A 27,887-nucleotide genomic window follows, 5' to 3' on the forward strand; every position below is an offset into this window, starting at 1 on the left:
TTTTTTTTGTGGGGCGGGGGGGTATCTGGAGTACACACACACACACACACACACACACACACACACACACACTGAGCAGTGCTGAGCTGTAGGGTCACCATGGCTTGAAATGCTGTTGACTGGTGAGACCCAACCCCATTAACTATATGGTAAATTCTGAACATTTTGGCTTTGAACATGGGTTTGTTCTATATATATATCATATGTATTTGTTCTACATATAAGTAGGTGCCAAAGTGCTTCTTAAGAGTCTGTTTATATAGGACCTGTGCTAAAACTTGCAGCAGTTTTAAAAAAAGGTAAAATGCATCAATTCTGGATGAACTAAGTCTAAGGGTACTATGTGCAAATTGCTACAGCTACACTTCATTTCAAGGTCAGTGTTTTCAAATTTGCTTCTCACTTCCATGTGCTCAGGGAGAGCAGGATTTGACAGTAAAGAGGGAAATGGGCTGCAGGGAAAGGAAGCTGGGGGGGGGGAAGCAGAAGGCAAGGGGGCTACCTGACCCCCCCTGATTTATTTTCCCTGCTGTAGCAGTGGGTGGGGGACAAATTCAAGGCCAACCTCCAATAATTAGATTCTATACCTGGGCAATTATAATAAGTTCATAACTTTTCCATATATCTAATCTAACTATTGGGAGGTGGTTATCTTATAACCAGGGTCATCTTATGTTTAAGTAAATAAATACTTCTACATATTCCCCCTTCCCCCTCTCAGTACACTGTGAAACTAATCTGTGGCATCAAGCAGGACTTTCCTACTTTGATGTAAGCTCTGTAAAATCATCTAGCGGGGAAAAAAAGCAAGCTATGGAATCTTGTAAGTTAGTCTAGAGTGTGTAGATTCTGTTATATTGAATCATTTAAATGTAAGCAGAAATTCAACTATGTTTTGGTGCAGAAACAAGTCATTGTAATATTCTGCAACATGAGACAATTTCACACATCCTGGTAACATTTCTTATCAGAAAGCAGTCTGCATAATAACATTTAGATTTGCCTCCAAGGCTAATTTTTAAAACTTGGTTAGGAACAGTTGACATGCTGCCTAACATTTACAGCAAGACTCTGACTACAGGCCATTGCGTATGGAAAATGGAATCTCTGATACTTACAGCCAATCATCATCATAGCAACAGCAAAGATCTTCTCTCCATCTGTAGTCGGAGCAATATTCCCAAATCCAACACTGGTGAGGCTAGTCATTGTGAAGTACAACGAGGAAATATAAACAGAATCCTTGCTCGGCCCTCCTTCCCATTTTCCAAATGACGCGTTGAATCGGTAAGGCGTTCCTATGGAATCCCCTAGCTGGTAAAGCCAGCTTTCCGTTCGGATTGTGTTTGTATCCTCATTAATAACTTCGTAATCTCCTATGCTGTACCAAATGCAGGCCAACCAGTGAGCTGCAAGACCAAAAACGCACACCAGCAGAACCAAGACTGCTGCTCCATATTCAATGTAATGATCCAACTTCCGAGCCACACGACCCAGCCGAAGTAGTCTGACTACTTTAAGTGAGCTGAACAAGCTACTGATTCCCTAGAAGAATAAAGCACAGTGGGCTATTAGAATTCATCATTAAATTATTTAATGTTTTACCCAATATTAGTCATCATCTGGGCTTGCAAAGAAAGGGTTTTAGCTTGACAATGATGCCTGCTCATCAAATGGCATCTGCAAAAGAACACTATTATGAATTTTAAGAAGTTCAGTGACCTGTTACCAAGGTACACACAAACTTTCATCTGTGTTGTTTCACTTACATGCAGATGCCATGGGGTTGCTCTTAGAATTTCTCATGTCAATGGACATTTTGCAGGACAGCTGATCAATCTAGACATAAAAGGGGGCTTGTGTGAATACAATCTGATTTGCAAGCCCAGTTTGGTGTAGACATCGACCCTCAGGATTTAGTAGCAAGTTTAAATGCTCGTTGACTGTATGGCCCAATAAAAACAAATAGAACAAACAACTTTTTTATAATAACAAGTCATTTTGAATTCCTCAAGTTTCATAGTGCTTTTCTAAAAATTTTACTGGAGCCGGAATACCTGTGAGGATTCAAAATAAGGCTGGTTTGGAGTTTCTCACATTAGCACTCAAGGTACCTCTAATCACTAAGCACTTTTTAAAAACTGAGTAATTGTTCTTCGTGACATCTTTGCAGTTGACATGGTAAGTATTATTGCATTGGAACTCGTGGCCTTCAATGAAGGCAGAACTGGGCCAACCCCCACAACTTGTTTTGCTTTAGTGGCATATACTATCACCCAACTTTGCAGCATAGCATGCCGAAAAGGATTCAAGAAGAAAATTAAAAATCCACACATTGAGGGGGACCAATATATCTGAATGTTTTTTTACAGAAATTGTCTCCTATTAAAAAGGGGTTTTGGTGAGTTAGCTTTTTGCTTAACAACAACAAAAAACAAAAGCATAAGATCAAATTATAAGCAGCTTCTGTTTTAATGAGTAATTCTGGAAATGCATAATTACATACTTCTGGTCATAATGTTTAAATGAAAGTTTGTTAAGTCATGCTTGAATATCATTGGCTTCAATGTTTTAGTTTAGGCTTGTTTAATGCAGTGGAAAATGTGATTTAGTTAATAATATGTTGTACTTATTAACATATGTTTTCGGTGACTGGAGCAATGCATTTTCCCTTTATTTCATGAATCTGTCATAATCGCATTTACTTGTTCCTAGAAGATGTATGTCATTTGTTACTGTTGGATGCTTTAGCAACAGAAGGCAACCTCAAGAGACTCTTGTTAATTCTGTTCAAGTAAACATGTTCAGAGGGGGGAGGGGGAAATGGTGTTTCTCTAAAACAGAATAATTTTTAGAGAAAAGCAATAGTAGCCCAAGGGGACAAGTTTCCTTCATATTTACTAACAACCACCATGAAGGATGAAAATCCACATGAGTGCAGTGTCTTTTCACCTTATGGACACATTAGCTTCTTTCTTCATTTGTGTCATATTATGCTCTACTTCACTAACACCAAGCCTATGCTTGAAGTGTAAAGTTTTAAGTGTGTACAAGGCATATAAGACCTAATTAAAAAAAGAAAAGAAAAGAAGAGCTAGCAGTTGCCAATACAGTATCAAAAAGGCAATACACACTAATAGGTGAATAACTGCACACATGCAAACCCAAAGAGTTATTTGCAAACCCTTTTCCTTATTCTGAAGATTTAAACACCTGTCTGAAAGTGTACAGATGGGCTTTGACTGTCAAAGACATTTAAAAGGGGGTAAGACATAGTCCTTTGTTTTCAATTTTATTCCCCCCCAAAAAAGTGCAGTTACAACTGGTCAGATTTGAACTCCTAGCTACCTTAAATGCAACTGTAAGCAAACAGACGCTTAGATTCTACCACATTTTCCTGCCATTTGATTCAGATCCAAAACAGTTTGTTCAAATTAACCCACAAATAAGTGCTTATCTGCATGACACAACACAGAACTGTGCAGAGACAACCAAAGATGCCTCAATTGCCTTGGTACTAGAATTACTAGATCAGGTTGCAGAAGCAGTCTAGGCACATTAGCCTGGGTGGGATACTGTGCTAAACAGTCCAAATGAAAAGACAGGTGTATTACTCTGGGTTAAGTGCCTCACTAGAAGAGCTTACAACCTCTGGCATCTATGTAGGTGTAGCCTACATGTAGTTAAATAAGGCTTCAGCATGGTGATACTATATATAGTTGTGGTTGGGACAGAAGTTCCCAAGAAGCTCCTGTCCCAGGAAGAGTTTCAAGATTTTGAACTTTAGCTTTGTTGCTAGTTAAATTCCAGAGAGCGATTTTTTGTTTAAGACAGACTGAACCATCCTTCCCCCGCCCCCCTCTTCATGTTCTTATACATGTTCTTATATTTAAAAGGCAAGTCTAAATCAAAATGAGAAGTCAGAACATTTTCTTCCAAGTGTCCAAAAGAAATAAACAGCATTGTTGGGACATTTCTGTTGAAAGAAATTTCAAACGAAATACATTTTCACACAAAGCATTTGCTTCTGACGAATCTGCATTCTCTGAAGGAAATCCTGTCAAGGTTCTTCTTATGAGTTCTAGCTTCTGTCAAAGGCTTTGTACCAACATCAGCAATCTTCGGAGCAGTGGAAGAGAAAAACAGTAGTTATTAGCACTGCTGGTGCACCTAGCCACCCTAAGCATAGACCTCTGTGCTAGCTGCTGTACAAATGCATAACCATTGTTGTTGTTCATGTGGGAGTGACACTTTATCATTCAAAATTAAATAGATTGTAAGTCACTAAAAACAGAGGTCCAGTTGAACAACAGAATCATTTTAATTTGCAAATTATTTTCACGTGAACTATAGTGAAAGAGTAAAGATATTTAACACATTAGGACAGCTAAATCAAAGATGACCAATATGTCATATTTATACAGTCGCAGTCTACTTTTCAGTGTTACATAGCTAAAGAAGCGATAATACACTTCACGTTGATTTTAAAATGTTATATGCTTGGAAACCATGTTGGCCTGGCTTTACTCCCACTAGTTTCAATAGTACACAGGAGCCCTTTTCAAAATGTTGTCTGTCATGTACAAGAGCTAAGCTAGAGGGGAATAGATAAGGAAACCAGAAAGTAAGCCACTAAAAGGATTTAAAAAAATCAAGCTGGATAATACACCACACAGTAGGTCACATTCATCACTGGCCTAAATGGGGAAACACTGATTAAAACCAGTGATACTCCTTTTCTTTACATTTGATTTTGGATTTATTTACTGCCTGGTTCTAGATGCATGCAATATCAGGATAATCCTGACTGCAAGTGGTAGTTAGAATTTTTCTCTTTCCAGTTATCTGTAATCACAGCCATTCCTACAGGTTAGAGTAGAGACAGCAGCCAAGATAACATTATATGCACAAGCTGTAGTTAAATATCTATACCCTCTGGTTACTGACAGGACTCACAGTAAGGGAAAAATTGGACACCTTGCATCCATGAAATTTGTTTTGTGTACTCTGATTCTAGTTTATCAACATCCAGTTTATTCTAGTTAACAAGACAGGCAGGATAACAGAACTAGAAAAAAAGAAAACAAGAATACATGAAAAAGGATAGATTTAATACAGATTAAAGGCTGACAGGTTCAAGAATAAAGGTGCATACATTCATTAAAAATTAATCCTAAGAGTATGACATAGGGATAAAGAAAATCTATTAATAACCTGATGCTTCGTTACCTTTCATACTACCATCTAAGAAGTCATACCTAAATTAATGTATCCAGTTGCCTTTGATTCAATTATACTAGCGCATAGCAGTCACCTCCAGAAGTTTTCTTCATTTTTAATGCACACAAACATCCAAGATCGATCTGGTGTCAGAGCTACTTTTGATATATAGTACCAGTAAGGTGGCCACTGATGCATCCCCAGAATACAGGACAGGCCTTTGGTGAGGAGTGGGCACCCTCAGCCAGTCAGTGATGAGGGGCAGGGTCACTGCCTCAGCCAATCAGCAGTGAGGGGTGGAGGGGTCAATGGGCCCCTTGGCCAATCAACAGCAAGCGGTTGGGCCACCACCTCCCTCTCTCCCTGACTGGCTCAGAACCCCTCTCCTCCTGGTTGTGCACCAGCCTACCTCTAGGCACAGCCAACAGACTCACAAGGACAAATGATTGACATGTATTTCCACCAATTAACTGAGGAGCAGGACGTTTTGCTTTCTGTTCTTCATTCAAAAATGCCCAGGGGACAAAGGATTTAAAAACAGGATAGTCCAGTATAAAACAGGTCCAATAGCCACCCTAAGTACCAGACCTTCTTAAATTGTAAATAGTCCTTTGAAGGTTACTGCTTAGAAGGGAAGACTGGAATTAGTTGCTGTGTTTTCTTCATTTTGGAGTTTTTTTATTGATCTGAGGCAGATCAGATGGCAAAGGATATTCAAGTAGTTAAAGGGTTGCTTTATGGCCTATTGCATATTGAAGCTCACCAGAACCGGAGCCTAGACATCTTTCAGAAGTGCTGTAAGAACTTCTCTTTGGGCAGGCACTTACTAGACAAAACAAGGATGGGATGTTGTTTTCAGCGCGGGGGGGGGCTGTCTCTTTATCTTGATGGTCTAGATCCCGTTTAAGTTGTTCTGGCACCCCCACCTTACACCGTGCTGTGTATGCGTAATGTGAATATAATGTGTGTAACAGCAGGTGGAACCACAGGGCAGTCTGCAGAGCTGTGATGTCTATTCTTAATGTGAAGCATCTCCCCAGGAGGAAATGTCAACAATATTTGGTTAAGGCCACCAAAATAAGCAATTCCTTTCTTATAGTTGCATGCTGGCACTCAGCTATTTTAACGGTCAGCTTGCATAGGCTAGTACCTTTTCCTGGCCTCCTTCAACTCGTGGCAAAACAGCTCCAATGCCAATATCGGTTGCATCAGTGTCCAACAAGGAGAGTAATTGAGGATTGGGATATGCTAAGATAAGGGATGACATCAACCGCTGCTTTAGCTCTATAAAGACATCTTGACATTCCTTGGTCCACATGAACTTCACCTTATCAGACAGCTTATGTAAGGGTCTTGCAATGGTAGCAGAATCTGCCAGAAACCTTCTATAATAGGAGGCTAAACCCAAGAAGTTGTGCATTTTGAGGTACTGGCTAGGCCTTTATAGCCTCCAACTTCTCTGGATCTGGGCCTATCCCCTCCATGGAGATCACATCCCAAAAAGCTCACTTCCCTGCAGAAAAGCTGACATTTGGCAGATTTAATGTTTAAGTGGGCTTCCTTCAGCTTCTCAAACAGTGCTTTCAGTTTCTGCAAGTGCTCCTGAAAGGTTTTGCCTATCACAATGATATCATCCAGATACACTAGGCAGGATGTCCCTTGCAAATCCACTAATACAATATCCATCTGTCTCTGAAATGTACTGGGAACATTATATAAACCAAAAGGCATAACATTAAATTTAACAAAAATCCCTTCTTAGTGCAGAAAGCTGTTTTAGCTCTGTCCTCTGGGTGCACTTCTACTTGCAGTACCTACTAGCCAGATCAAGGGTGGAGAACCATCAAGATTTGGCCAGGAGGTCTAGCATGTCATCAATTCAAGGGAAGGGGTAGGCGTCCTTAACAGTAACATCATACAGTCTATGATAAATCACACATAAATCACATCATTCAGACCTGCATATCTCCCCATTTTTTCTCCAACACCACAGGGGCAGCCCATGGATTGAAAGACAGCCTGATGATGCCTCTTTCCTCCATCTCTTGCTGATGCTGATCAAACTCCCTACTGGAAATGGATGCCTACTCTTCTATGCCTCTGTTTGACAGGTCTGGCATTGCCAATATTAAACTGATGCTTTGTTAAGCCTGTATGCCCTAGGTCCTGGTCTCCAAGGCTGAGTACATCTGCATACTTCAAAAGAACTACTTGCACTGCCCCTACTTGATCAGGCTCAAGGCCATGATGACTTAACTTGAACTTGCATTCCAATTTTCCTGCATTCCAGTGAAGGTTACTGCCTGGCTCTCTAAGACTCTGGCTCTTGTCTGACCTCAGTACTCTTACAGCAATCAATCACTCTGATGCAGGGTCCTCCTGCAGGACAGCCACGCCCATCTCAAACATCCCAGTTACAGTGCCCTGATATGTGACCTGTGATTCTGTTAATGTGATACCAACACACACTGGAATTTCATCCCTGTGGCTCTTACCCATTGCAGTTCCCACTAGGAATCCCAATTCATCAATGAACTTATCTCCTCTTTTTCAAGGCATCACCTCTTCAGTTTGCCAGTGATCATCATCTCACTTCTAGGAGGTACAGCTACCCCTCACTTAACATCGTAGTTACGTTCTTGAAAAATGCAACTTCAAGCAAAACAATGTTAAGTGAATCCAGTTACGTCACAGTAGTTACCTACTAGCAGGAGGCAGCCAAACAATGTTATAACTGAACACTGAGCAACTTTAAACGAACGTGTTCCCGAATAGATCAGCTACGTAATAACGAAACAACTTTAACTGAGACGATGTTAAGTGAGGAGTACGTGCATTGTTAGATTTTTCTCCACTACCACTTTGCATGCTCTCACTTGCCTATCCGTGGTATACAATGGGAAATGCCTCTCCAGAAAGGAACATGAACAATCTGCAAAATTCATAGTGACCTGATAATTTTTTGGGAACTCGGTGCCTAACAAGACATCTTGACTGACATTCTTTGCTACATGGCAGCTGTAGACCTTGAAATTGATGGTTGTATTTCACTATCCCAGAATTGGAAGTGCTTCTCTATTGGCTACCTTGACCACTAACCTATAGGGTTGAAGGCTTCTTTCTGTCTCTGCTCCCATACCCAACTATTTGGGCACCTGAATCTAGGAGGAACTGGCAAGGAACTTCTCCTGGCTTTCCCTTCAGGCAGTATCTCAACTGTGTGACACCAACAATCACCACCTTGTGCTGCAGGTCTCTGTGCCTGCCAGCAGTGGATGGGCCCCTCTCCACTGCCCACCTCAGTTTTCCTGACCTGAATGCCCCTTCTCTCTGCGCATTCCCTCCAGAAGTGATCACAGCTGCCACAGTGCCAGCATCCATCAGCATTTTCCTGACAACACCTCAGCTGCTGTAGTTAAGGAGGATCTCCCCTTGCATGTCTACTCTGGAACTGGCTTTCCATACTCTTGTTGAGCTGGTCCAGTTCACCTCAGATCTCTCTCAATGTCTCCATCACTGTTTGCAAGGCTGATGACTCTGGGGTTGGAGTGTTTGTTCCTGACTTCTCCTTGGCATGCACAAGCATCCTTGCCTCAATGCCTTGGATATCTAGAACCTCCATTTTTTTTCACCACTTCCATCTCTAGATTTATGGCATCATCCAGGCTATGGGGCCTCCCCAACTAAAGCTGGATCCACTTCTCCCTACTAAAGGCATTGCTGATGAACAAATCACAGGCCAGCAGGTCCTGTATCTCTGGGTTGACTTGTGAGAAGGCCTTTACAGCTTATCATCTAAGGACAATGCTAAATTTTTGCACCAACTCTACTGAAGTCTTTTTATGATTAAAAGAGCTGCATGGTCCCAGTCAGGACCTGTACCTGGTTCCAAAGCATTCCTAAGGACCCCTGTCAGGTTCTTACAATCTTGTTTGGCTTCACTGCTGAGCCCACAGTAGACCTCCCTGGCCTCCCCTGTGAGCAAGGGGCTCAGGAATTTAGTGTAGTAGCCTCATTCCACCAATTTAACTCAGCTGCCATTTCAAATTGTTCATTCAGTCACCCCATTTTTGTTGCTCCCCAATATAGGGCACTGAATTAAATACAGGCCTTGAGATGCTAGATGTGGTATGTGTGTTTTCCCCTCCCAGTGCGGGTACCACCTCCTCTGTGGTACTCATCTTCTCTGAACAAATGCTCACAAAACAAGTAAAACCTATACAAGCACTGCAGCAGTTTGCCCTGCGCCTTATGGCTTGTGACCACCAATCCCCATTTGCCTGACTTGTAGCATGGGCCCCCTTCAGAATCCCACTACCAGCAATTTGTTCCAACCCTGCAGCCTCAGAACGTAGCACAAGAAGCAAAGGGGACTTTCTACTTTTATACAAAAAATCATAAGGGTTGGGGTTACAAACCAACAGGCCAAAGGGAGGAAACAGTTAAAAGGTGAAGAAACATCAGCACTATGGTGACATATACACAGCACTTTAAGTTCCAACCCCCCACCCCTCCCCCACCCAAAGATGTCCCTAAATAAGCCTTTAGCCCCTAGGCAGACAAGGTTCTTTGGATAAATCTGATGTATTTTATTAGATCAACTCAAATAGTTGGAAAAATTCTTCTTTGCAAGCTTTCAGGTATAAAAACCCTTTGTCAGGCTGAGGAAGCATCTGCAGTTGGTGTGTGCTCTTCCTGGATGAAATTAATAGTAAAGAAGCCAGAGGCTGGTATGCATGCAAGAAAGGCAGTCAGTGAAACTGTAAATTAGAGCCCTCAAACAGCAGCCTGCAGCTGCCCCAGTTTTGCATCCAGCTCCTTCAGTCCACATTCCTGGCTGACCAAGCCAGTGAGATCTCCAGTTCCACTCCTTTGTGCAGGGCTGACCAAGTCCCATATGCATGCTGCTCTCTCTTCCCCTTATTCCAGCCTCAAGCTGCTTCTTCCTTTTTCCCTTGCCCCCCAGTCCCTGAGGGTTTCTGGGAGTTGCAGTCCAAATGAACAGACATCATAGCTCTGCATCCTGCCCTGGTTCCACTGTAGCAGAAAGCCCCCTTTTCCTCTTGCCTGCATTTGCTCTCCCCTCTTTGGATATGTTTCTCTTCTTCTACCTTTTCTTCCTTCCTCTTTCTTTCACTTTAAGATAAGGAATTGTGTCTTAACATTTGTATGTGTGCATTTTGTATCTCCCTTTGTATTTTGGTATTTTTATCTATTTTGTGCCATGGCATTTGTATCTTATATCTTATACTCCTCACCTTTCAACTTTCAACTAAATGTGTTTAGTTTCATAAGTAAGTTATACATTGTAACAATGTTAACAAGGGCAGGAATCAAACTGCCCTTCCCTGTATCAGGCTGGCCCCTGAAAGAGTGAGTGAATCAGTGATTGAATGTGTAACGTGGTAGCAGGCAGCAATTAACACCTGGGAAACTGCAGATCAACCAACTGAAGAACTCAATAGAAGACAATGTAACAACCGAGAAATCTCTAAACATCACTGATCAAGGGCTAGAAGCCCTGGCCTGAGTTAATCAACGCCGGGGACCAACTTTTGGGCTGAATATCTCCAGATCGACCGCTCCCAGAGCCCTATTCAAAATTCATCAACGGACTCCCAAACCTGCACGTACATGCGGACGACCCCTGGGGCTGACAGATGCCGTCCAGTAGCCACCGAGGGGGGAAGTCCTACGAGGGTCAACGACCCCTGAATTGGGCAAACCTGAAAACTGGGGAGTCACCAAAGTCTGCCAAGGACAGATAAAAAGCAGTGAAAAGTGACCCTCAGTGGCACCCTCTTGATCTCCAAATTGACCAGCACCTGACCTGTCCAGCCAGAAGGACCAGCCAGTGACCCCCTTCCGGAAGATAACACTACGCTGAAAGAAGCCTCAACGACAGACTCCAGCACTTGTAGGATAGGTATACCTGACTCTTGTAGCTTGCTACTGTGTGTGTGTGTGCGTGTGGAAGGACCAGCCCCAAGGTTTATGATTTAACTCATTACAGTGTTTCAATCCGCCTAATAAACCAGAATTTTAAGGATCCCGAGTTGGACATTTGTAGCCAACACCACCTGCTGTTACACACGTGTGAAAGCTCTCCCCCCATCCTAGCTGTGCTGCACTGCACCATTTGCAAACACTCCCCCTGCTGTGCTGCACTGAACTGCACCATACACAGATAATGTCCCTACACAGTGCAGCATGTAGAGAGGAACTGGATAGCAGTCCAGTAACAGGACCTAAGCCTGAGCCCCAATTCAAGTTTCACTCTCCCAATGAGAATTCACCTGAGCAAGAATCTCAGAATTTGGGCTGATAAAAGGGTAAAAGTGGGACTGTAATAGAGACAAACAATTTGTAGAGGAATCCAGTTTAAAGCACCCCAATGGAAATTCGGTTGCTTCCACTAGAATCCTTCAATTTGTTTTGAGCGGTTGCTGCTGGTTGACTTAGTTAGACGCCTTGACCTGTTGCTTTGTCCCCAGGCATACTAAACCAAGTAAAAAACTAGCGAACCTTGTTATTGCTTTGACTTGAGATCCTCAGGCAGTGGCAGCTTCTTCTCATATAGCACTTTATCATGCCAAGGTGTTTTAGCATGTTCCAGAAAAAGGTACATACTAGCTTAATAACATAACCAGCAAAGGCAGGATACAAAAGGAATAAGAAATACATTTTCAGTGACACAACAGCAGCCTCCCTATACTGACTGTGTATTCCATGAGGAATGTATAAAATATCTGGAAGCACCATCACACAAAAAGAACAAGCTCTCAGATCACACAGGACCACACCCCTTTCCCCCAACCCTTCCTATGCTTAAAACAATCTGTCACCATTCTGACATTTTATGCAATCCAGATATTTTCTCTGTGCCTTGGTTATGCTATATGTAATCAGGGTACTGTGGTAAAGCCTGAATACATTGAAATTGGGCTAGGAATTGTTTTTTGTTCACCCAGTTTAGCCACACACCCAGAAAATTGTTCATTTCTTCACCACAGTCATCAAGAAAACTGGTAGCATAACTTGGGAGGGGTGAGCAGGGCACCAGCCTGAGGCACTGACTTAATGAGGGTACCAGAGTGGGAATCCAACCAAAGGATTCTGTGCCATGGCAATAGTGGAGCCCTACATCCCTACTGTTGTAGCAGCAGCTGAGTGACCCACCACCATGCTACTGCTGTAGCAACAACAACCACAGCAGGCAGATCATGTCACAGCAGCGGCAGCAACCAGAGACATTTGTGAGTCCCCAGAGCAGGTAAGACTTATGTCCCCCCTCCCTGCTCCAGCTGGGTTTGCCTAGGGCACAAACCCTGCTAGTTATGCCTCTGAAGAAAGCACATCCAAAGTAACGTTTGTTATTTCTTAAATAGGAAGGAACTAGATAGAAAAGATAGAGTAGTGAATTAGGAACCTGTTTATACACTATTGTAGATAACTTCCAGCTTCCTTATGAGCTTTGGGTTGTGTTTAGTCTTTTGCAGCTATCTTTGAAAGTTAGCAGCATTCCTTTTCCAATCTCATACAAAATCTCTTCTTCCCTGGCTTCTGTTAAGACCCATTCTATACATCATGGTTTTCATCACCATTTACTCCCTTATCTTGTTAAAAAAGAAGATAAAAAAACCCTGAGGTGATGCACTAATGCTCCTATAACTCCATGAAAGCCAACTGCCTTTAGAATGAGAGATTATTCAACTAATAAGGCCTAAATGAATATATTGCCAGCTCTGTAAAACAGTAATTTTGCAATTACCTGATCAGCAATGCATTCAGTTTTTCATTCTCAACTTGCTGTTTAGCTTTCAGGCTACACTATGCTTATGTATGCTAAGTATTTTAACTTACTTCTATTATTCTTGGATTGTGTTTTTCTGTTGTTTCTTCATAATTGTAAATACCTTGCTTGAAACCTAGGTCTGTTGCCTGAATGCTAGAGACTTTTCTCTAATTCTTCTAATATGATCTTTCAGTATGCATATCTGCCACCTCAACTAACAAAACTGATGGCTGAATCTCAATTTAGATAATGCTAGCCGACAACTGATCACAATGAGACATGCTAGAACAGTACATTGCAGAGATTTACATGGTGGTGACATGACTGGATTCCATTCCTGCCATTAGATTTCATTCGGACAGTATCACATTACTAGGTTTACAAGTCATGTTCCAGCCTAATTTACAGCATTATGGACCAAAATTCTTACTGGACAAAAAAAAATTGCATGAAATTGTTCATCTTACCACTGTAAAGATATGCTTGAGTGTAGCTTTTGCATTCAAGCTCTTATACTACACTGGTCTTACCAAACATCAAGGGATCTCTTTTAAGTCACATATTTACATTTTAGTTAACTGTGGTAATTGAACATCATACCCAAATATGCATTTGACAAAGTAGTCACCTATGGAAGCTTATGCCTCTCTGAACCAGTTAGTCTGCCACTTGGCCTGCCTTCTACATAAATATGTAGTTTTTTGGTGTGGAGAAATGAATACTCTCAGATGATACTTAATTTCAAATCTCAAAAAAGATTAAAACTACAGCTTTTAAAAGGTGGAGGAAATTTCAGTCCAATGCCTCATCCTTGGTAAACTACATTCAATACACTGTACCATTCGTTCCAGGTCTAAGCCTAATACCATGTTGATTCAGTAGTCAATGGAAGATGCCCATTATTTGAAGTTCCTTTCCAGATAAAGGACGGGCTTTTTTTTTTAATTTTATATATTTTTTACTGTATAAAAGTAGCTTCTCAGTGTGGAAAAGCCTGGAGAAAAGTTCTTGAATGTTCATTCTATGTGGGAGAAACTTGAAACACATTCTTTCTTTTTTGGACTCTCTCACTTTGTTAATACTGGGAAGCAGTCTGAGAAGTATGAATTGTTACAGTGCTTGAGCACAGGACTTGAAGGTAGCAAATCCAGGGTGAAGTTACAGGTTACACCTAGCAGCATTGAAGTTAGAAAGTGGTGTGAGCAGTCACACATTTAATACCATTTCTTGCCTGCACTGCTCTGATTTACCACTAGAGGGCTGGTGAACAGGGGAATGGCTAGGAGCCAGGACACCTGGGCTCTATCCCTGCTCTGGGTGGGGAGGGCCTGGGAGCAGTGCATCCCAGGATGCTGAAGGACTGCAAATTGCTTGTTTTATCTCTGTGGAGCAGACTGAAGTTACCTTAACATAGGCTAGATAGCACAGCCCAGAGTTAACCCTCACCTGAAGTAGCATAGCTTTGAGATGCTCAGAGGGCACTTACCCTGAGTTAACAGGCTTTAACATGAAGACACTCATATTTTAAGTGCACTTAGAATGATCTAAGTCAATGGTTCTCAAACTTTTCGTACCAGGACCCATATGTGAAGATTGATGGCTTGTCCCCACCCATACCCCCCTGGCCCTGCTGATGCCTAATCCCACTCCCAACCTGCAGCCCCCTGCCCCCACCAGCCCTGCCAGAAGGGGCCCCCAGCTGACCCCAACCCACTTGGGATGGAGCACAAGCAGCAAGTGCTGCCCCTATCCCCCAAGCAGTGAGTGCGGGCCCCTGCATGTTTGGGCACCAGCCCCATGCCGCTGGCCCAGGCATGCAGCTCCCCACCGGAGGACTGCCCCAGCGCACTTCCCTCACTGAAGGGCCAGGCGCCTTCTCCTCCCCCCTTCCCCCCCACCCGCTTCCCCTGCCCTGCCACAGCCCTGCACCCAGAAATCTTCCCCAGCGCCAGCGGGCACACACACACACACACACACACCCTCCAGACAGTCTCCTCCATCCCCTGCTCCCCATACACTTACCTGTGTCCAGTGGCTGAGGCTGCTCCCATGACCCAGCCTCGCTGTACGCCCGCTGCCTCCAATCATTCCAAGCAGCCCCTTGCAGGCTGGAATACTGCCAGCCTGCAAGGGGAAACCCATGCTTTTGCCTGTTTTTCTGGGACTTGCTTGCGACCCTTTCAAATATTCGTGTGACCCACTTCTGGATCACAACCCACCAGCTGAGTAACAGCTGTCTAATCACGTTCTTGATTCTGTGACCTTGGGCAAAGCACTAACTTCTTTCCCTCTCTCCTCTAACTCTAGATGTGGCTAGTAAGACTGGCCTGCCTCTCAGGGATTTCATACCAACTGATGGCTAAAGAATACTTTAGGGACAACAGGTTCTAAGTACAGCTTGGTGGGAAATAGAATTACAACTTCAGGAAAATATTCTGTGATTTCAAAATTGTAGCTCTGTTCAAATTGGGAACAGAAGTCAGACTTTTGAAACAGCCTACAAAACATTTTCAAAATAATTTTGTTTCATTACTTAAATCCCTTTACATCTCACTGGTCAATCAACATTTTATGTTATGATATGAGATTTAATATGAAATAAAAAATTGGTTCCAAATTTAAAAAATGAAAAGTTCCATTCCAACAAGGTCAAAGCAGAGTGTTCCAAGCTTATTAAACCATCTTATTTCTTCTTTTTCCCTAAAAAAAAGTCAGTTTGATCAGAAAAATTTCAGTCAGCTCTGATTATAAATTTTGTCATAATTTAATAATCATTTGGTGTACCACTGTCCTCCTCCAAATTAAAGGAATGTGACAATATCTTCTATGCTGGGGCATGGAAAGATAAATTAATATTAAAAATATTTTATCCAAAAAAAGTTATTAGGAATAAACCAGTATTTATTTATGTTGTCTGGCTTTATTAGTAGTAGGCAAAATCTAACACTATTATCCACCGCCAATCTTGTTGTTTTGTGTGTCTTGGTGCCATTCATGATGCCACAGGCTGTCCCTAGATTTATACATTTCAAAGTCAGAAGAGATGATAAGCTCATTTAATTTGATCTCTCATGTAACATGTTCTATAAAATTTTACCCAGTGACCCTTTCTTTATCATTCTAGTGGTGTGGGGGTCACAAGGACATCAGAGAATAAAGCTGCACAAATTCCAGAGTGTAAAAAATATCAGTAGTTTACTGATAACAAAAAAAACTAAATATAAAGAAAAAATGAGACAGCAGCCTTTCACACTTCTCTCTCGATGTATAATTGTATTAACACACACTATGTAGAAAACTAAAACACCTGAATACACCAAATGCTTTTACTGCTTATATGTCCATGGAAACCTGATCTTTCTCCTTAGTGTTTCTACATAAGAAGATTGAAGAGATAACTGACTTGTAGTTCCATAAACTACTGAAGAGAGAGCCAGTAATTTTGTGGAACGGTATCCACAAAGATTCTCTTTCCCATCAGAACCAGATGTCAAACCTTGTACAAAGGAGTCCCTCAAGTATGTCACATGAATTATGGTAGCTTTAAGAACAAATTGACTTGTCAAGTTAGCTCTTCACTGACACCCATCTTTCTGTACAAAGAATGATCAAAGAGACAGAAGGATTACTTAGTTTTCACCTACTGTGATGTTCCTGTACAATGAGCAGCAAAATCAGTATTGTTCTCTCTTGATGAAATCACCATAAGGATATGATGAAGAACCAAAATTTACAGAATACACCTCATTTTATCATTAGTATTGAAACCATTATCAATTCCTTCTAGCTATAATATTTATTTATTTATTTTTAATAAAAAGAGTTGATCGTCAAGCTAACCCACCCCCCAACTCCTCAAAATTTCCAATGTAAAAACTATTTCTTCAAAGCAGCCAGAGCTCTCCAGACCTTGGAGCTTTAGATTGCAGAGTTGCTCTGTAAAACTGAAGTAACACAGTGTCAAATCAAGGTCCAAGTCAACAAATCTAAGGAAACTGGAGTTGGTGTAAGATACATGGTACCAAAAGTACATGAAACAGGTGTGAACTACACTAGTTAAGACTCTCTAAGGTAGGCCTGTTCAGCTTTTGAGGGGCTGGGGGCCACAGGCACACATGCTGTGTGAATCGCAGCCTACGCTCCGCCAACACATACTGCATCACCTCCACACCCTGCCAGCACATACTGCAACACCACCACCCACAGCCCCCATGCCATAGGCAACCCCCTCACTGCACCACGATAACGCTCTTACATTGTGGGCAGCTGGGGCCTCCCATGCTGCACCACACCACACTGCACAGGCCCCTCGCCCTGACCCCCACTAAGACACCAGTGCCCCATGCTGTTCAGGGTCCTGATTTCCCCAAAGGACAAAAGCTGCAGGTTATCTCATCCCTGCAAGCTATGCCATCCCATCCCCAGGGCTGGAGGCCAGAAAGTGGAAGCCAGAGGAGGGAGAGGAAGCTTGGAGACTCCAGTGGAAGCAACAGAAGAGTTATATGGGGGGCATGGTGCCCAGATCAGGAATCCAAGGGCACAGGTTAACCTCTTGAGGGCTGCATGCAGCCCACAGACCATCAGTTGGACAGTTGAACAGCTTGCTCTAAGGCCTTGAACACAATGTTCATTTGTAGTGCTACAAAGTGCAAAACTAGAGTGCTGGAGCAGAAGGAAGTCATTTCAAAGGCATGCTTTCCAGCTAATGGACCATACAGGACTGCTCTTTAATTCCCTCCTGCCAACTCCAGGGGAGTCCATCTCAACAGGCTCAGTAACAGGCCCACCATATCAGCTCTTGTCACTGTGACAATGGCTAATGGGGCTAGCTACAAACCACCCATGGCAGCAATGGCTGACTGGGTGGCAGGGGGCTGTGCTCGACAACTATGGCTGCCTTGCTCTGCTGAATAGTTCAGCCAGGTATCAGTAGCTCCTCCTTGGAGGGGGGGTGGAGAACAGAGCACCCTGTGATGCTAGGAGCCTGAGATTCCCACCCCCACTCCAGGAGCACTACATGTAAGTGTGTGTACACTACATGCAGTGCTACAAAGAAATTCCTGTTTGAAACAGGAGCTTTTCGTGGTGGATCTATCATCTTTATAATACTACAAATGGTGTGCATGCATGGACACTCGCTTTTTGTAGCACTATAAGGACACACATGGTGCTACAAAAGTAGCATGTGTCCAAGGCCTTATAGATTCTCAGACTCCCCAAGTGTGACCCATTTTTCCTCCTTAATGAAACAAGCTATATTTTTCTCTCTTTTCTGAAGTAGTTCATAGTTCCAAGACAGCACATATGGGGCTAGATATTCAGAAAAATCAGTGTAGCAGGATCCAAAGCTGATGTAAAAATTGTCATAGGGCCATGGATCTTAATGGATGTGACATGTACCTCAAGTGCAAATCTGCACTGATGAATCTACTATGATTTACAGCATCTGAAGAGTGGCCCTTAAGTAATATTCAGCAGTAAAACAGCAGAATAAACAAGGGACAGTAAAGAGTCAAGTCAAATATTTGAACTAACTAGGACCAAAACCTATACATAAAACCAAATTTTTCAGTTAATGAAATACATGTTAAACAAACATTACATACCAAGTTCTTTCATGCCAAGTTCTTAAGGTCTGTGGATCATTTCAACTTTTTTCCCCAATCATTCTTTAAGTCATCTACTCTAATTTGTACTGCACAGCATGGTGGTTGGCACAATGCAGCCTGTCTTTACAGAAGAAAGCAGATCCTGTATTTTCTTTACTTGAATATGATAGTGAGAATAACCAGAAATAACACTGTGATACTTGTCTGATTAGGGAAACTGATGAAGAGCCACAGTGACAGGACAAATCAGTTGTTTGTCATCTAACCAACAACATTAAGCCTAAGAAGCTGAAGAAATGCTCAAAGTGCCCCAATAGTAATCTCTTTATAAAGTTATCACTGGAAGGGACCATATCTCTGTATACCATTTCAAGGGCAGTGTGATGGCCTGTAGCACAGACATTCACATTAGTGTATGTTCTGCGCATCACCCTGGAAGAATCAGAAGATTACCAAGGTCCCTCTAGGAGAATCAGTAACAATATGTTCTGGGAATGTGAAGAAAGTTCACTAAAATTGTTTGGTGTGCTGGGTACTGTCTCTGCTTCTCACTTTTTAAAATTTAAACACTATTATTGTTCGCATATAAATTCCAGCTGTTGACTACCTAAAGCAATTAAAGGTCTAGCTAGCAGTACTATGATTATCTACAAGAGCAAAAATGTCAGATCCCTGCAGAGTAGTCTACAGGGCTGGGGAAATCTCTGACAAACAAATATTTAAGGACAGGATTTCTATGGGTTATTTTTGGGTGATTTCACTTGTGGTATTTTAGTCTAAAGCATGATATAAAACAAAAACATCTCCAGGGAATTAAATATCAAATAATGTTACATTTGCTTCACTGCCCTCAATAGTTTGCCTACCTATCCCCAAGTCAAAATGGATCTAATGAGATGAATAATGATTTATTCCCAGAGCCTGTTGAATGCGTCAATACAGGAAATAGCATGATTTTGTGTTGTTATCCAGCTATGTCACTAGACAATGCTTTAAAGAATATCTTGATTTGGAAGGGAGGTGGGGCAGGGATGGTCAGAAATCACACTTTATACTGAAGTTGTATTTTAAAGGGTTAATAAAAGTTAGATATTCATAATGGTTATAAGCATGTTGAAGGCATGCATACTATGTGCCATGGATACTTGTAGATACCACTAGAAGGTTTTAAACAACCTTTTGGACTAGTAACTGATTAACCAATTATTTAAACATCCATTAATTATGTATTAATCCCATGTAAAATGAAACTTAAATGTTACCAAAAATATTTTTTGTGCATTCTAATCTAAATGGTTATAATTGTAAAGGCATTTTACTAGGGGCTACATGTTGTGGCTTTAAGTTCTTGGTAGCAATAGCTCATATATGCGTCCTCAGGGCTTGTGGCTGGCTCCTATGAAGGTCAACAAGCAGGGAGGGCAGGCTCCATTTTCCCTCTTCTGCCCTTCTCATAGATTCATAGATGTTAGGGACAGAAGGGACCTCAATAGATCATCGAGTCCGACCCCCGGGGGTGCCTTGGTGAATAAATACTCACCAATTCCCTTCTGTGCCCCCGTGATGAACTTATAGGCCCCCGGGGCACCTTGGTGAGTAGAGCCTCACCAATTCCCTTCTGCTCTCCCACGATGAATTTATAGGCAGCCACAAGGTCGCCTCTCAACTTTCTCTTGCGGAGGCTGAAGAGGTCCAGGTGCCCTAGTCTCTCCTCGTAGGGCTTGGCCTGCAAGCCCTTAACCATATGAGTGGCCCTTCTCTGGACCCTCTCCAGGTTCTCCACATCCCTCTTGAAGTGTGGCGCCCAAAACTGCGTGCAGTATTCCAACTGCGGTCTGACCAGCACCTGATAGAGGGGAAGTGTCACCTCCTTGGTTCTGTTTGTCATGCATCTGCTGATGCATGATAAAGTGCAGTTAGCTTTGCTGATGACTTCGTCACACTGATATCTCATGTTCATCTTGGAGTCCACTAGGACTCTGAGAGCCCTTTCCACTTCCGTGCTGCCAAGCAGGCCATTTCCTAGGCAGTAGGCGTGCTGGGCATTTTTCCTTCCTAGGTGCAGCACTTTGCATTTCTCCTTGTTAAATTGAATTCTATTGTTTTCTGCCCATTTGTCCAACCTGTCCAGGACTGCCTGTAGTTGTTCCCTGCCCTCCGGTGTGTCCACTTCTCCCCACAGTTTTGTATCATCCGCAAACTTGGACAGTGTACACTTCACTCCCTCGTCCAAGTCACTGATGAAGACATTGAAGAGCCTTGGTCCTAGGACCAAGCCCTGCGGGACCCCACTGCCCACGCCCTTCCAGGTCAACACCGACCCATCCACCACGACTCTCTAGGTACGACCCTCTAGCCAATTTGCCACCCACCAGACTGTGTAATCATCCAAGTCACAGTCTCTTAATTTGTTCACCAGTATGGGGTGGGATACTGTATCAAAGGCCTTCCTGAAGTCTATGTAAACGATGTCAACCCCTACTCCTGCATCCAGGTGTTTTGTAACCTGATCATAAAAAGAGACTAGATTAGTCAGGCATGATCTACCTGCTACGAACCTGTGCTGGTTTCCCCTCAGAATAATTCTTCCTGCTGGACTCTCACATATATGAGTTTTAATCATCTTTTCAAAGACTTTGCCAAGGATGGAAGTGAGACTGACTGGCCTATAGTTGCCTGGATCCTCCTTCCTCCCCTTCTTGAAAATAAGGACCACATTGGCCCTTTTCCAGTCCTCCGGGACCTGGCCCATGCACCACAAGTACTGAAATATTCTTGCCGGTGGCTGTGCAATGACGTCAGCCAGTGCCTTCAGTACCCTCGGATGGAGCTCATCTGGGCCTGCCAACTTAAACACATCCAGTCCTTCCAAGTGACTCTGCAACATCTCAGGGTCAATGCTTGGTAGTCTGGTGCCCTGCTGTTGCCTCTCTACAATCCCAGTGAGAGACTTGTCTTGCCTCTCATTTAGGAACACTGAGGCAAAGAACTCATTGAGGAGTTCAGCCTTGTTCCCCCAGTCTGTCACCAATTGCTTTTGCCCATTCAGTAGTGGTCCTATACCGCCCAGGGCCTTCCTTTTACTCCCTATATATCTGAAAAACAATTTTTTGTTATCCTCAACTTGGGATGCCATCCTCAGCTCCATGGTAGCTTTGGCCTTTCTAACTTCTCCTTGTATGAAAAGTTAGACAAGCTTTAACATGACAGCTTCAAATAACATGTATGTTCAAAGCCCCTATAACAGCAGTTCCCAAACCATGCTGCACTGACTGGTTTTCAAAGCGCTGACTGGTGGTCCAGAGAGCCCTATGCTGCCATATTATCCTCTCCAGCTGCAATACTGCATTATAGACTACTGAAAAAATACAGAATGCTTTTCCTGATGTTAGTTTTCCACATTAGTTGGCATCGCTGCTGTAAGCTGTGGTTTATACTACAAAGGAGCTAGAGAATCCCTGGCCCAGAAGACTATCTTTAAGATGATAACTTAGGGTCTTCAAAGTAGGTAGTATCTAGCCTGTTCCATCACTGTAAATTGGTTTTAGGCAGATTTCTCTGTGACAGATTTGTCTTTCCACTTTGTAGCCTAGCGGTTCCCAATTTATGGTACATGTACCACCAGTGGTACACAGACAACCTGTCAGTGGTACACGGCAGCAGCAGGCAAGGGTGCTCAGGGCACTTGTGCCCAGTGCAGGCACCTGGTGGGGAGCAGCTCTGGCCAGCACTGCACATCACAGCAAAGGGTGCATCCTCTGCCAGGCCATCTGTATCACCAGCACTCCCTGAGCACACATGCAGCTCTCACACTCATCAGGCACAGGAAGTAAGCGCCAGACACCTTCCCCTGAGGGGTGGGGAAGGCAGCCGGCTCCAGCGCATGGGGCTTCCCTCCCATGCCCAGCAAGTACAGGGAGCACCAGCAATACAGACTGCCTGGCGGAGGATACACCCCTTGCTGCGATGTGCAGTGCTGGCTGAAGCCATGCCTCACTGGGTACCCTCAGCACCCCCTCCTCCTGCTGTGCCATGGGCAGAGTGCAGGGCTCCCCACACCCCACAAACCCCACACATGCACCCTGTCTCCAACACCCACCAACATACCCTATGCTCTCCCACACACACAGCCGCATCCCCTCACAAACCTCCCACATACCCTACCATACACACACACCTACACCACACCTGGTGGTACTTAAAGTTGTTTCATTTTAAATTGATGGTGCACAATTTGTCAGAGTTTGGGAACTGCTATTCTAGCCTCTATTGCAGAGCTTTGAGAATGTACAAGGAAAGACAACACAAAAGGACCTTCAGTGTCAACAACCAAACCACAGGCCCCTATCATAGTTTCATAGTTTTAGGGTCGGAAGGGACCTAATAGATCTTCTAGCCCGACCCCCCGCCAGGGCGGGAGAACAACAAAAAACCCTAAAAACAAAAACGGGACTCAAATGAGTCCAGCCAGGTAGGTATCCAGCCTCTTCTTAAAGATCCCCAGGGTAGGGGCCAGCACCACCTCCCTTGGAAGTTGGTTCCAGCTCCTAGCCGCCCTAACTGTGAAGTAGTTTTTTCGGATGTCCAATCTGTACCTCCTCTCCATCAACTTGTGCCCATTACTCCTTGTTATGCCAGCGGGGGCTAGGGGAAACAGCGTCTCCCCCAAACCCTTCTGGTTCCCCCTAGTGAGTTTATAGACGGTCACCAGGTCCCCCCTCAGCCTTCTCTTGTGGAGGCTGAATAGGTTCAGGTCCCGCAGTCTCTCACTGTAGGGTCTGCCCTGTTGTCCCCGGATCATGCGGGTGGCCCTCCTCTGGACCCTCTCCATGTTGTCCACATCCCTCCTGAAATGGGGCGCACAGAACTGGACACAATACTCCAGCTGCGGCCTGACCAGCGTCGCATAGAGGGGGAGGATCCCCTCCCTGGCTCTACTCGAGATGCACCTGTGGATGCACGACAAGGTCCTGTTAGCCCTGCCGACCATGACCTCGCATTGTCGGCCCATGTTCATCTTGGAGTCAATAATGACACCAAGATCCCTTTCCGCCTCCGTGCTCTCAAGTAGGGAGTTCCCCATCGTATAAGTGTGCTGCTGGTTCCTACTACCCAAGTGCAGCACCCTGCACTTGTCCGTATTGAAACACATCCTGTTCCTGTTTGCCCACCCCTGTAACCTATCCAGATCCTTCTGCAATCTCTCTCTCCCTGCTAGCGTGCTCACCTCCCCCCAAATTTTGGTGTCATCAGCGAATTTAAACAGGTTGCTTTCCACCCCAACATCAAGATCGCTGGAGCTAAATATGAAACCTTTTAGCTATGAATAAGCAGCAGACCTTTATATATGTGGGGGCACCACTGGAGAGAGATGCATACATATTAAGCCAACTTTATATATGTCTGCTGGTTATATATAAAGTTGGCTTAATACATAGATACATATATGGATGGGTGTGTGTTATGTGTGTGTGTATTCCTTTTTTGGCAAACATTAAAATGAGAAAAATAAGCAGTGGAAATGAGGCTAGGATACTGACCTCATCAACATTCTCAAAGGCATTGATGACATCATATGGCAGGCACGAAAGCAAATCAATCACAAACCAGGTCTTCAGGTAGTTCATGCGGATCAACTTAGGATCCGAGATGACCTCTCCTGCTGGTCCAACAAAGGTGGTATGGAAGTTAAGTACAATGTCTACCAAAAAAATGACATCAACAATGCTGTCCACTACCAGCCAGGCCACGTTGTTCTGTTTGGTTTTAAAGGAGACATTGTAAGGGACTAAAATAGCTGTGTAGAAGGTTAAAATCAGGATGATCCAGTCCCAAGTCGTCTTGAAAACACAATAATGTAAAATGATATGTGGTGGGGTCTTTGGTGCCTCTTGCTTGTACTGTGGAAGGATTTCAGAGCCCAGTTGGAGGACCTGCGGTGACAGAGATTTCAGAAAAGAAGGAAACAGGTTTAATTTTTTTTAGTTACTGTTTACTTTTAGATTCTTGAGCTCAGCAAAACATTCAATAAAAACATAGCTTTTTGTAATGGGCACTATCTCCTTTGAACACTGTAGAGCTGTAAGGAAAAAATGTAAGTATACTTTTAAATAAACTAGTAGCATCTGTTTTTCCCCTGCTAATACATTTTTTGTTCAATTTATTTCTAACAGTTATTATATTTATTACAATACATTGATGCCAAAATCAAGACTGAAGCACCGTTCTGGTGGATACCCAAAATGCACACAGCCCAAGAAAGCTCTTGTCCTGAAGGTTTAAAGTCTAAGGGTGCCTATACACATGCAGGGAGGCTGCTCCAATGCATTGTAATTACAGCACGTCAGAGCAAACGTGATTAATTACCGCACTCCAGCATCATGTGCATCAGCATTCCTGTACTGAAAAATAGCAGCAGAGCACTTTATACTAAAGCTCATTCAATGAGCTTTAGTTCAAAGTGCCCCACCTCCATTGTTCAAGCGCGGGGACACTGATACACATGATGCTCTGGGCACTTCAATTAGCGTGGCTCTTGGAGCTGCACTAATTAAAGCTCTCCTGCCTCCCGGAGCATGTCTATAAACACCCTAAGGGTATAGGCACACAAATAAGGAACCAGAAGGTAAGCCAGGATATAAACTAGCAGAGCATTAGCTACTCTGCAACAATAGTCCATGTGTACATTCTTACCACATGACAAATGCAAAAAACAAAATAAGATACCTTGCACTTGCTGCAGGGTAAAAACATGCCATCAGCATGTTCACAGCCTAAAAGGACAAGACAGACAAAATGTAGGAAGGAAATTAGAGGCAAAAATGACTTGCATCAGGCATAAAACTCAGAACTAGTCAGTATGATTCCCAACAGAGTGCTACCACTCCTGGATCAGGGTGCCTCACAACGTTGGTAATGTAACACTTTGCCATACTTACCACAGTAAGTTATGCTGGCTTTTAGTTTTCATTTCTCATCAAGATAAATTTAGCGATCAGGAGTGCAGAATACCTGCAGCTTATCATCATCTGTTTATGTTAGCCCTTGAGCCTAAATTCAGCAGATCACTTCAACAAATGCTTAACTTAATGCACATGCTAAAATACTGTACATTTGTGCTGAGTACATGCTCACATGCTTTGCTGAACTGGGGACTTTGATTGATTTGATTTACCGCAATGACTATGAATTTACACACTGGGATACCTGATGGTAGCATCAGGCCAAGAACAGGCTGCTTCTTTCACACTGGCATAAGACAGAAGTTACTCCATTTAAGTCAGTGGATGTACATGGGTATAAAGGCAGTGTGAGCTATAAAGAAAACGTGAAGGTTTACTATGGACCAACTACTGGTAAAAGTTGAAAGGAAGACAAAGATAGCATCAGAGAAAGATGAGTTAATGCCAAAAAGGCATCCAGAAAAGCTACTTAGGTTTTGCATCCTCTTTTATTCCCCATTATTTGCTCTATAGAATAACCTGAAAGGGAAATTTAATCACTGAAGCTTTTGGGAAGAGGTCCCACAATGCACTTGTAGTGGGACAGGGTCTTCCATTCATGCTCCATACCTCAGCCTTAGTGTCACCAAGGATTGTGCAAACCTCTGTCTGCAGACTTTGCTGAGCCTTGTTAAAACTATCTTTGGTGAACTGATGGCTCCCTCCAACAGGTTAAGCCAAACAGGAAAACTAATCAGTTTCCTATTGGAAAACTAGTCCAGTTTGTTGCCTATTTAGACAAAGCAGCCTGAGGCTTGACTCTCTGCAGCTCTTCACCTCATGCAATCATTTACACCCAAGCAGAGTTGTGTAAAATACTACCAGATCAGTTTAGTAACATTTACAGCTGTGCAAAGCAAGTGTGAAATAGGTGTCTGAGGTACAAGGCCAAATCAAGCCTTTGACTGTCAGAGCCCAACGCCTTCTCGAGAAGACAACAACACTGACCAGACCAGAGTTACAGAGATTTGCAGGCTGAACGAGCCAAAGATTAAGCGCACTTGGAACAGGTTGGAAAGTGTATGCAAACTCTGCCATTTTGGCACCACTTAATTTCCAGATCCATGAAAAGCTGTCCACTGAAGGCTAGGATTTGCTTATGGCCACTAAAAATTGAAATCAGACCTTTGGCGGTCCTGGATTTGATTCAACCATGCCTCCATGCAACAGAAAAATATGCCTCAGGGCAGAAGAACCTTGAAGTGGTGCAAGGCAGCAGCAACCTCCTGTCTCAGGAGTTTTGGAGCAGTCAGAGCATTCCCCAGAAATAGCTGGCAGAAGAGGCTTGGGCAGGTGCCCCTGGCTAAGGTGGTACATGGGCAGTCCTGTTACTCTGGAGCTCCACCCATAGATAGTAAGGTGGAAAAAAGCCTTATAAAACGGTAGTATTGCAAATACCTCCTGCTCTACCATGAGGCAATTTGTGCCCCTTACAACCACTGGAATTGGATGACCTTGACTTCAGTGGGAACATCACATAAGTAGCAATAGTTAGATATAATCCTTTGTTTGGAATATGATCCAATGGGCAAAATGACTAATGTAATCAGTACATTCTGATTAGCAAAAACAAACATGTGCCACCCACAATTTTAGGTAAACTCCAGTGTCACTTAGGTGATATATTTAGGGGTAAAGTAAATAAATTTTAGTTTATGATGAATGAATCCCTGCAGCACTAGGATGCTTCTATCATGTCTTTAATGCAGAGCAAAACTAAAGTTGCTCCTTATATCATCAGAAGGTCCTTAGGGATGAAAGTGGCCAAGTTTAGCATATACTTACATTAAGATACATAGACACTGATAACTTAATGTAATCCAACATTTTGGGAACCAGTCTGATAACTGCTTTCTTCCATATTTTCTCACATGTAGCATATAGTTTTTCTCCAAAAAAACAAGCTGCTGGATACTGAAGTGCATTTTATATTGCTCTGTTCCCTAGCTGCTACTACTCAGTTACTTACGACAAGGAAAGATTTTTTTCCTCATTCTGCCTTTCAAAAACAAGGTGTGAATGATATTCTGGGGCATGTTGCATGCACGGAAATACTGTGAATCTGTAAACATAGATGTTAATCTCAGCAGCAAAAATCCCTGGAATGTAAACATCTTATTTTCAGTTTGAAGGGAAATATATATATATACACACACTAGCCAATTGCCTGTCAAGAATGATTTGGGCCCCCCCCCCCAGGACCCAGAGGCCTGTGACCCTTCCCCTACCCCCCCCCCCTCCGGCCGGGGCCGGGGGGTTTTC

General features: G+C 43.2%; 1 protein-coding gene across 1 annotated transcript in view; it reads right to left on the reverse strand.

The window, feature by feature from the left end:
* The window catches only part of KCNH1 (potassium voltage-gated channel subfamily H member 1), a 342,230-nt gene that overhangs the window by 270,795 nt on the left and 43,548 nt on the right, over window positions 1-27,887 (reverse strand). Inside the window, exons 6-7 of the mRNA XM_006027988.2 lie at window positions 24,165-24,557; window positions 1,119-1,545 (exon numbers count right to left, since the gene is read on the reverse strand). Of these exons, the coding sequence (XP_006028050.1) occupies window positions 1,119-1,545; window positions 24,165-24,557 (820 nt within the window). The remainder of the gene's footprint in view (window positions 1-1,118; window positions 1,546-24,164; window positions 24,558-27,887) is intronic.

Source organism: Alligator sinensis, unplaced genomic scaffold (genome assembly GCF_000455745.1).
Source record: "Alligator sinensis unplaced genomic scaffold, ASM45574v1 scaffold633_1, whole genome shotgun sequence".
Taxonomy (NCBI): domain Eukaryota; kingdom Metazoa; phylum Chordata; order Crocodylia; family Alligatoridae; genus Alligator; species Alligator sinensis.